The following is a 12024-nucleotide window of genomic DNA, read 5'->3' as shown; positions in this document are numbered from 1 at the left end:
GAGTTTTAATGAAGGGAATGAAAAGTTCATTCTGTTGTTTGGGAGTTTAAGTATGAGGAAATGAAATGAGTAAAAGGGAACACTCATTCCTTTTTATTCTCTTAAAACCTCAAATTTTCATTCCTCCCCCAAAATTAGGAGGAATGAGAGGGAATAAAATTAGATTTAATGAATTTCTAACTAAAACTCTCAAAATATCCTTATATATTCAACATTTTATTTTATAATATAGGTCTAATAGTAATATTATAATAAAATGATTCTATTTATTTCCCTCTATATTACTCTCAAATAAGGTTACTTAATTTTGTTCAATTCTTTTCTTTTTTCATTCATTTCCCTTCCTTAAATATATTTCATTCATTTCCATTCCATCCCATTTCCTTATGAACTCCCAAAGAAACCTTAAAGGACAAAATGGTGTTTATTTTCTCCTTTTAGACCATTAATTGGGCTGAATGTGAGTTGGTGAGTCATTACTCATTAAGTTATTATTAGAAAATCTCATTTTCATTCTATCATTTAAGCCAAATTTAAATTTTCCTCTAATTTTTAGTCCTTCTAACTTCTATCACACGCCTATAGTAAAGTGATATTATTTTCGTCAATTAATAAAAAAGGCACAACTTAAATAAAGATTCCGAAGTTTTTGGTCTTAATTCATAGTTGTCAAAATGTGAATCGCATCATTAATTGATTCTTGATTTTTTTTTTTTTTTAGTATTGTATCATGGATCTTGAGACACACAAATACCTAATAAAATTAATAAAATACATATAGATATAAATATATATATATATATAAAAGATATATTCATTATAAATTCAAAATATATCCAAATTATGACTAATTTAATAATCACTTATGTAATAGCATTTGGCAAATCTAAATAACTCAAATTAACACAAGTTTACAGGGGTGGCTCTACAACCAGACCAGGGGGTTCAAATGAACCCCCTGACCTGCCTAAAAAAAAAAATTATATATATATATATATATATATATATATATATATATTGACCCCTAAAATATTTTGAACACCTTAACTCTAAATTTTGTTCAATCCCAGCTGAAATAAGCTTGAATATAATTATCTTAGTGCAACTTTAGGCCCTTTTGGATATACACCACTGTCAATTTCTTTAAGACCTTCTCCCATCTCCCCGTATGTGTGTATGTTAAAAATAGTTAGTATTCTAAAAGATAATAGTGCTACTTCCACAATATTATTTTCACAATAATTTTACAATAAAGGTTAAGTAACAAGTTTTAATTAGTTTTTCTTTAGATCGACAATTGACATCAAGGTGGTCGATACCGTACCGGCTGGTATGTATCGTATTGGTATATATACCAATATCGAAATACCAACGTTTCGTACCAGTTTAAATACCGGTCGTACCGGTCATACCGGCCGATTTTGAGCAATACCTGCCGGTACATTAATAAAGTTTTTTTCTTTTTTAATTTTTAGTTTTGTAATTTTTGAATATTTGTAAGGACGGAATGGTAACTTACATTAACTTATTAGTATTATTTGTTTTCTTAATATGCAATGAACAATTAAGTTTTTTATTTTATATTATGTTTTTTTAATTGATGTTAAAGTCTAAAATCATAAATAATTTGTTCTAAATTGAACTAATGTTTTATAGTAAACTTTTATATTTATTATAATATATATTTATATTTATAAATATAAAAAATAACGGTAAATCTAAAACGGTACATTGGTATTAACCAGTACCGAAATATATCATTCCACTAGTCAAACCGGTACAGCCTCCGGTACGAGATTGACTCCCTTGATTGACATTACTTTTTTACATGTCTTTAACAGCTTGCCACCTAGATTTCGTTATGAAAGTGTTGTGTTAGTAGCTCTACTCTTAAAATTGCTCCTTCATTTCTAAAAATAAATAAATAAATAAACCATTTTTTTTACGGATTTTGGCTTACTTTGCCATTGGCCGCGGAATGAAACTATTTTTCCCTGCACTTTTCTTCTTCTTTAGCAAAGAACTACACCACTTTTAGCATACAAAAATTACAATAGTATTGATTCCCTTAGAAAAAATCCTGGAGCCACCACTGCATGTTTATAACAAACACATTCAAATTAATTAAATTTTGAAGTTATAACGTATAACATATATGAGCCAAAATAATACTTTCTTTTCATCATATTTATCATCTTGCCGAATCAAATCTATTTAAGTCAATGTTATCACCATGTTCATCATCTTGTAAAATTATTTCTTCATTGACATTTTCTTTTTCATCATCAACAGTTACTATCTCTTCTTATTATTTTATTTTTCTTCTTCACATTCTAGCTTCTTATAATCTTATGACAATAAACTCAAAAATAAAAATGATTATAATGTCATTAATACCTTATTCATAGTATAGAAAAAAATTGCAATTATGAAGGTGAATTGTCAAGTGTATAGTCCAAATTTTGTAGGAGAAAGAACGGAGGAAAAACTCATGAACATGTTATTCTTTTATTACATTCAATCAAGTAGCCCTATAATTTCGCAAGAAAAAAAAAAGTCTAATAACTTGTTGATAAAAAAGCTCATTTTAAACCCACATGTCTATATATCGTATGGTATGCATGATTTTACCATACGATACAACTCATAAGATACACACCTATGTATCGTACAATTTATGAACAATTACAATACGCACTTATTATACAAAATTTTTCGTACACAATACAATACCACCCACCTCTTTTTTTCTCACAACAAATTGCAAATTTTCAAAGTATATCACTCTTTCCTATTCAATTCCAGTTTGATTTCATCTCTCTTTCCCAACCAAATTCACTTAAATTTAAAGCCTTTCAAATCACAGTTCTCAACTCATTCATGAAAGTAGGTAAAGAAAAAAGAGATAATAAAGGACAAAATAGTATTTATCTTCTCTTTTTAGACCATAATTTAGGGTGAATGTGAGTTGGTGAGTCATTTCTTATTAAGTCATTATCAAAAAATCTCATTTTTCATTCTGTCATTTAGGCTTCGTTTGGTTGGAGGGGTGGAAAAGTGAGAGGATAGAAAATAGAGAAAGGATGGAAAAGTGAGAAGATTGAAAATATTTTAGTTTTCCCGTTTCGTTGGGAGGATGGAAAAGTTAGAAAATAGAAGAGATTTTAATTTCCTTCATTTGTATTTGGTTTGATGAGTGGAAAAATGGAGTGATAAAATACTTTTTTGTTTGGTTAAGAAGAGAAATGGGAGGACAGAAAATAGTTTTGGTAAAAATTTACCATCATACCTCTATTAGATATTTAAAAAAAAAAGGTAGCACATTTTTTTATTATTATTAATAATATTGTCTATGAATGAGCACTTTATTTTTCTAAAGAAAATAGCATAAAAAAAATAGTGAAGCAAGAAACGGTTGAGCAACCAAAAAAAAAAAAAAGGAAGTGAGATAACGTTGAAAAAGACAAGACCAAAATATATGAAAGATAAAACTAAAAACTTGCTCAATTTTTACATTTAGAGCGAGGGGGTACTTTTGTTTGAACATAAAAGGAGCAAAGCTCTATGTTTTTCTTCCTATTTTTCTCCGCAGTTTAGGGAGAAAATATTTTGGTGCGTTTGAAGAGAAAACACTTGAGTCTCATCGTTTATCTTTAAACAAATCCACCCAACCAAACACCTCAACAAATTTCATTTAATTTTGGTTAGAAGAGATGGAAAAGTAAAGGGATAAAAAACTCAATTGTTTAGTTGAGAAGAAAAGTGAAATAATAGAAACGGTAATTTATATAAATTTACTCTTATACCCAATTACATAGTATATAAGAAATTATTGCACACATTATAAAAGTGACACAATATAATTATTACTTTGTTTTAATTTATTTCTCTCTATTTACTTTTATATAAAAAATTGAAATTTAGTAAATTGGTTAAAATAAAATATTAAAAATAAAAAATAAAGGGAAAAAATTCCAAATGAGCTAAAAACAACGTCGGTATTTGCTCAACGTTGGATGAAGACGAAGAAAAAAGGTTAAGTTAATTAAAACAAAACAAGAGCTGGACCCACACACACACACACACAACTAAAACTACAACCCAAACATTAAAATAGGGAAACCTTAGTCTTTTGCTTTTAAGCCCTTTTCTTTTTAATTGCATTTTCTCTCTGAAGGTGAATAAAATGAACATGACGGATCTAGGTGATTGATGTGACGATACAAGGGTGACGGATTGATAATGACAGACAAGGAGGTCGGATCCACAGTGGACAGACAGATACAACGCGGTAGCCATTGGCCCCAAGAACTCCTAAAGAGGATTTACACTTTATAATTACATCTGATGTGGCTTTGCTTGATCTCCACGCAAACGTGTATGAGAAAAATTCTTGGGTCACACGTTTAAGCCTTGATCAAAAGATTCCTATAAGAAAAAGAACTCTAGAAGGTATGTAAAAGGAAAGAGTTCCAATTTTATAAGAAAAGGACTTCATGGTCAAGGCACGGAAGTTAACCCTACACTACTATAAATACCCTAAAACCCTCATGAATTAAGGTATGCATTATTGACTCAATTCTGACACTCTAAGGTTGTGAAAAATTCTAACTTGACCTTCGGAGGGTTTTTAGCCGGCACCATACCGGTGCTCTTTGTTAGGTTTTCTCTTTTCGTTTTGTAGGTATTGTTTCGATTTGAGAGTGCTTGCAACTTATTGGTGATTTTTCGGCATCATTAGATGGCATCGTCTGTGGGAAAGAGCGAGAGATCAGCCTTTGCTTTATCCCTGAGACAAAAAGTTGCATGGTACTCACACGATCGATGGCAACAACTAACAATCACAGCGACGAACCGCACGCCACGACCTTGGAAAAGCAAGTCCAAATGCTCTCGGCAGCAGTCGAACGCCTGACCAAGCAGAATCATGATTTGGAGGAGCAGTTGCGATAGAGGAATGCGCATCTCGGCACACAGGAGGAGGACCAGGAAGGAACAAGTGCTGAGAGGAGAAATCAGGAAGGACCCGAAGGTAGCCACGGTCCGAGCAGACCGGAGAGGCAGGGAACCAACCGACCATCTTTCTCGGACACTCTTCCTCCTTACATAGCCACTAAGATGCAGATGATGAAGGAACAGATGGATGTGATGATGAATGCCCTCAAGGGTCGAGTATCTAGCAACCTCAATGACTTGGTCCAGTGAACCGATTCGCCTTTCACAGCACTTGTTAGTTCATGCCCCCTTCCCCCAAAGTTTTGCATGCCTCAGGTGGAGAGTTATGAAGGATCCAAGGACCCCTTAGATCACCTAGAATCTTTCAAGACCATGATGCACCTTCAAGGTGTGCCAGATGAGATCATGTGCAGCAGACTGCGAGGATATGGTACAGCAGACTGACGCCGAATTCGATCAGCACTTTCAAGGTGTTAGGCGCTCAATTCGTTTCACACTTTATTGGAGGCCACCGATACAAGAAGTCCACAGCCTGTTTGATGAGTATTAAGCAACGGGAAGACGAGATGCTAAGGTCATACATATCCCGCTTCAACGGGTTTGTAAGGAAGGAAAGAATGGATCAACTCCAGGAACAAAACCCCCGATGGGAAAACGAGCGTCGCAGACCACCTGTAGGAGACAATCGGATGAGTGTAGGGGGCACTACTTCTATAGGGTCATCTAAAAAGGCCCGAAAAACATATTTACAGATGGTTCAAAGCATCCACCTGACGGGTTCCTCGCCAAAAATGGCGCGACTTGATAACCCCAGCATTGGGTTTTCGGAAGAAGATGCGCGACGCCTTCACCACCCACATGACGACGCACTTGTCGTCAGCATACGGGCAGGGGACTACAACATGCATCGAGTTTTGGTTGATAACGGAAGCTTAGCGGATATCCTCTACTACCCCGCATTCCAACAAATGGGGATTGGTAGAGAACGACTAATCCCAACAAATGCACCACTCGTTGGCTTCGGAGGAACAAGGGTCTACCCTTTGGGCGTCGTCATGTTGTCTGTGACGGTCGGAGACTACCTCAATAAATAACCAAGAATTGGCACCTTGGCCAGCCAAACAGTCCGACAAGCGCTTACAGTATTCCTCAAGGAAAACCAAGATGTTTTTGTATGAAGTCACGAGGACATGCCAAGGATCAACCCATCGGTCATAGTCCACAGGTGGAATGTATCACCCTCATTCTCTCCTGTCCGACAGAAGAAGCGAGTGTTCACCCCGGAACGAGATCGAGCCATAGTTGAGGAAGTACAGAAGTTACAAGAAGCAAACTTCATACGCGAAGTGTACTACCCGGATTGGTTGGCAAATGTAGTAATGGTCAAGAAGGCCAATGGGAAGTGGAGAATGTGTGTCGACTTCACAAATCTGAATAGGGCTTGCCCTAAGGATAGTTACCCACTCCTGCGCATTGACACCTTGGTAGATTCCACCGCAAGACATGAACTCTTGAGCTTCATGGATGTCTTCTCTAGCTACAACCAAATTAAATTGGATGAGGTTGATCAAGAAAAAACCTCGTTCGTAACAAGTCAGGGACTTTTCTGCTACAAAGTAATACCTTTCGGGCTTAAAAACGCCGGAGTCACATATCAGAGATTGATGAACAAGATGTTCACGCACCAAATTGGCAGAAACGTGCAGGTTTACATAGATGATATGTTGGTGAAAAGCATTCAGGAGTCCGATCACATGAGTGACCTCCGGGAGACTTTCAATACTCTTCGATCATACAAAATGAAGCTGAATCCGAACAAGTGCGCGTTTGGGGTAACTGCAGGAAAATTATTAGGATTTATGGTATCCTAGAGGGCATTGAAGTCAACCCAGAGAAGGTGAAGGCAATCCTAGAACTATCTCCTCCAAGGACGGTAAAGGAAGTACAAAGTTTGAACGGCAAGATAGCAGCCTTGAATAGATTCGTATCAAGGGCGACGGACAAATGCCTCCCCTTCTTTCGCACACTGAAAAGATCATTTGAATGGACAGACGAGTGCCAAAAGGAATTTGAAGATTTAAAGATGTATATCTCCGCTCTGCCGTTGCTCAATCCATCTATGCCGAGAGAAGAATTGTTCCTATACCTTGCCATCTCCTCAGCAGCGGTCAGTGCAGCTCTTATTAGAGAAGAAGACAAGGTACAAAAGCCCGTGTATTTTATAAGCCGGGCCCTGAGAGGAGCAGAAGAAAGGTACCCTCAAATGGAAAAACTCGCATTCGTACTAGTGACTGCAGCGCGAAAACTCAAACCATACTTTCAAGCGCATACCATATATGTCCTGACAGATAAACCCTTGCGAAGAGCAATGAGCAGTCCTGAAGCTGTCGGACGGATGGTGCTATGGGCGATCGAGCTGAGTGAGTTCAATATTCGATACCAACCACGGGCAACCGTGAAAGGACAGATATTGGCAGACTTCATCGCTGAATTCACTATCATAAAAGACCGAGGGGCAGAGGAGACGCCCATATGGAGAGTCCATACATACGGATCTTCCAATAGACATGCTAAAGGTGTCGGAGTTGTACTCCACACCCCGGAGGGAGATAAGATCGAATGCATGATTCGACTTGACTTCTCTACAACCAACAACGAGGCGGAATACGAGGCCTTGATAGTAAGACTGGACCTTGCAATAGCTGCAGGAGCTAAGAGTATGGTCGTATACTCCGATTCTCAAGTCGTGACTAGCTAGGTTAACGAGAGCTATGAGTGCAAGAATGGAAGGATGAAAAGGTATCTTAAGGAAGTGAAGGGTCAAACGAATAACCTCCAAATCAAGATGGTTCAAATCCCAAGGGAAGAGAACCAAGATGCCGACCGACTCGCAAAAGCAGCTTCAGCAGAACCTATGATTATCCCCAACTAGGTATTATCCTTCATCCAGCTCTCATCATTATTAGATGGCACTAGCATGCAGGAGGTAAGCAATGGGCGCTGTTGGACGGCTCCAATAGCGGCGTATCTCAAGGATGGCAAGCTGCCAGACAATAAAGAGGACGCAAGGAAGTTGAAGGTTAAAGCTGCCCAATTCGTTTTGATTAAAGACGTCCTATACAAAAGAGGATTCTCCCGACCATACCTAAGATGCCTTGGCCATGAAGAAGCGGACTACGTGATAAGGGAGGTCCATGAAGGAGTTTGCAGAAACCATTCTGGATCAAGGTCTTTGGTGCACAAGCTACTCCGTGCAGGATACTACTGGCCAACAATGCAGAAGGATGCCCACACATACGTCAGAGCTTGCGACAAGTGCCAACGATTTGGCAATTTCATAAGGCAACCAACGGAAGAACTCACCCCTATGATGGCCCCATGACCATTCGCACAATGGGGATTAGACATCATGGGTCCGTTCCTAACAGTGGTAAGGCAGCTAAAGTTCTTAGTAGTTGGCATTGACTACTTCACCAAATGGGTGGAAGTAGAGGCTCTGGCCACTATCACGGAGAAGAATATCCGTAGTTTTGGATGGAGAAGCATTATTTGCAGGTATGGAATTCTAAGGGTGCTGGTTTCGGACAACGGGAAACAATTTAACAGCACTTTCAGAGACTTTTTGTTCCCAGCTTGGGATCAAGAATCACTACTCGTCACCCGCCCACCCGCAGGCCAACGGACAGGTTGAAGTCACGAACCGGTCCTTGCTTAAGATTATCAAGACCCAGCTTGAGGGGGCAAAGGGCATATGGCCGGATGAATTACCAAGCGTTTTATGGGCCTACAGGACAAAGACGAGAACACCGATAGGAGAAACGCCATTTCGATTAGCATATGGTAGTGAGGCCGTCATACCGGCAGAAATAGGTCTAACAAGCTATCGGGTGGAGAACTATGACGAAAGCAAGAATAACGAACAGATGCGTTTACAGCTCGATCTTGTGGACGAAGTCAGGACCGCAGCAGAACTGAGATTAGTGCGATACCGGGACCTGATGGAAAAGCATTACAACTCCAAGGTCAAGCACAGGGACATCCAGGTGGGAGATCTGGTTTTAAGAAGAGTACTTGGCACTACAAAAGATGCCTCCTAAGGGAAGCTAGGACCTAACTGGGAAGGACCATACAGGATCATTTCATGGCATAGGAAGGGAACATACTACTTAGAGACACTAGACGGAAAAAGGCTGAGTCATCCATGGAACACGGAGCACCTGAAGAAGTACTACTAGTAGACGAAGAGCAAAGACAACAACAACATGTACCTCCTCATTTCCAGTTTATTTTTTCTAGTAGATAGGTATGGTTTTTATTTCCTACAAGTACTTTTAGAGCCAAAATGCATTTTTCTTATTTTGTATGAACAATAGTCTACCAATCCATTATAATAAGAGGAGTTTATTCAGAACATATGGAATGTATTTTGCTCAAAATCTACCGAGTCCAAACAATGGACGGATCATCCAAGAAAGATGAAAATTTATCTAAGGCCACACAGTGGACGGATCATCCAACAAAAATGAAAATTTATCAAGTCCAAACAGTGGACGAATCATTTATCTAAGTCCACACAGTGGACGGATCATCTAGGAAGGATGAAAATTTATCAAGCCCACACAGTGGACGGATCATCCAAGAAGGATGAAAATTTATCAAGTCCAAACAGTGGATGGATCATCCAAGAATGATGAAAATTTATCAAGTCCACACAGTGGACGAATCATCCAACAAGGATGAAAATTTATCAAGTCTTAATAGTGGACGGATCATCCAAGAAGGATGAAAATTTATCTAAGTCCACACAGTGGACGGATCATCCAAGAAGGATGAAAATTTATCAAGTCCACACAGTGGACGGATCATCCAACAAGGATGAAAGTTTATCAAGTCCACATAATGGACGGATCACCTAAAAAGGCAAGCTCACCAATCCCACAAAGTGGACGGACCATCCTAAAAGGATGAGATTCGTAAAATCCGCATAGCAGACAGACTGTCTCAAGACCACGTTCATTAAAATGATATAGTGAACGGGTCATTAAAAAAAAAGAATAAGAATCAACAAGGACGGCCAAAAGAAGACGGATTCATTGAGAATTAGTCAAAGCACTTACAAAATATAACAAGCAAATGACAACGGTTGGAATCAGCTGTTCTCCCATACATTTCTGATATTCAAAATAAAAATAAATACATGTTATTCCTGAACCATAACGGTATCCTCGTTAGCATCAGAGACTTTGGGTAAAGGTTGACGGGCGTCGTCCTCAATGGGTCCTTTTTCACCAACCTTTAGGGCCTCGTCATCACTAGGACCTTCGCCAAAAAGCTCTTCTGTCTCTTCAGAGTCGACGGGGTGGGCAGGGGTTTGTCCCTAGGTGTCTATATTGATATGAGCAAGGTTCAAATCAGGAAAAGAGGCCTTCACCTGACGAAGACAATCGTCGAATCTGTCGCCAAAGGAGGAACCCAGTTCGGCCAAGAGGGCGTCGGAATCTCGATATTCCTTTACAGCATCAATCTTGGCTTGACGGATGTTGTCTTCATTAGATTTCACCGTCTCTCTCAATAACTCCACCTCTTTTTCCAAATTTTCACGAGCTTGCTTGGACAACTTTAGCTTCTATTCATGACGAAGCTTCCAGAGCTTTAACTCATCAAGCTCCTCTGTCGTTGCCTTAGACTTTGTGCGGACACGTTCCAACGTCCTCTCGTGAGCAAGGCACCGGTCCATTAATCCCTTAGCCATCACGACCGTCTGCACCAACAATATATAAGCAAAAAAAAAAGGTAAAAACATGACGAAACAAGTAAGCGACGGGCACTAACCTAAGTAAGACTAAATAAGCAGGTCTCCCCCATTGCCTCTGTTGCATGGTTGCCTAGGTCTTCGTAATCCTCCTCTTTGATGATAGAAGTTACTTGACCAAGGGCGTACTACGAATCCTCGCGAAGCAAGACGGGGGGCTTCTCCTTGACGGGATCAGGATTTACCATCAGACCCTTGCCCTTACCTATCCCTAGCTTAGGGGGCAACTTCGTCACACTGGACCCTTGACCAGCAGGCAATCTCGTCACCAACTTTTGTTTCTTACTGTGACGGTCAACCTTTTCAGCTGGTAGCCTTTTTGCGAACGGATGAAAAGAACCCGTCTTGGGGGGAGGGTCAACACCTTGTTTTTTCTTGAGAGCTTGTTGTTTGATAAGAGCTCTTCTCCTGGCATCATCCATTTCTGCAAAAAGTAGACGGATGAAAACAATGTTGCGCGACAAAGCAACGGTTAAAAGTTAAAAGACTTACGCTTGCGTATTCCTGAGTCGTATCGACGGGTAGCAGCTATAGGTTCTGGACCGTCATAGTACCAATGCAGGGTGTCCAAGGTGACAAGCTTTATCCAAGTCCTCTTCAACAACTTGGTGGTCTGAAAGATTTTTTCTAAAAAGCCAAATTGTTCTGTTGTAATAGGTGGACGGTCCCTAACTACAAAACTGAACGGTTAGAATAACTTCAAAACCTCATAAAAAATTGTAAAGTAAGACAAGGCTCATATCGGATGGAGGCATTATCCCCCAAGTCTTATCCACCGGCATATATTCGTGATCGTCAGGATGACACATCCAATTGTCTCCCTAAAGGAAGAAGTATGGACCCTTCCAGTTACGATTGGAATCTGGGGTCTCAGACACTAGCTTAAGCACCAGATTCCTCGGCACAAAGCTATACATACCCTTCGACTTTGTAATCTCAGACAGACGATAACAATGAAAGAACTCTTCCACTGTCAACCGTCTTGCCCCGTCAGACATCACACCATACAAGACCTCAACGCTTAGGAAAACTCTCCAAGCATTTGGTGAGATTTGACAGACGGCCAAACCTAAGTACTGAAGGAGACGATGGTGCAAACCACTTAATGGGAATCGAAGGCCCGCTTTGAGCATCTGCTCATACACACCAACGTCTTCAAGGCCCTTGTAATAGCACTTCTCGGACTTAAAAGGTAGACGGATGGGAATGTTATTAGGTATCTGATATTTCTGCCTAAGCGTATTGAAGTGTGGCTG

The 12024-nt window shown here is 39.3% G+C and overlaps 1 protein-coding gene across 1 annotated transcript; it reads left to right on the top strand.

Annotated features, from left to right (window-relative positions):
- The first annotated feature begins 7039 nt into the window (after positions 1-7039).
- Positions 7040-7888, top strand: LOC142616399 (uncharacterized). The gene is made up of 2 exons (XM_075789261.1): positions 7040-7543; positions 7715-7888. The coding sequence occupies exons 1-2, from the start codon at positions 7040-7042 to the stop codon at positions 7886-7888; spliced, it is 678 nt and encodes a 225-aa protein (XP_075645376.1).
- The last annotated feature ends 4136 nt before the right edge of the window (positions 7889-12024 follow it).

Source organism: Castanea sativa, chromosome 11, assembly GCF_040712315.1.
Source record: "Castanea sativa cultivar Marrone di Chiusa Pesio chromosome 11, ASM4071231v1".
Lineage (NCBI taxonomy): Eukaryota > Viridiplantae > Streptophyta > Magnoliopsida > Fagales > Fagaceae > Castanea > Castanea sativa.
The sequence above is the reverse complement of the archived record's forward strand: the minus strand, read 5'-3'. Positions and strand labels throughout refer to the sequence as shown.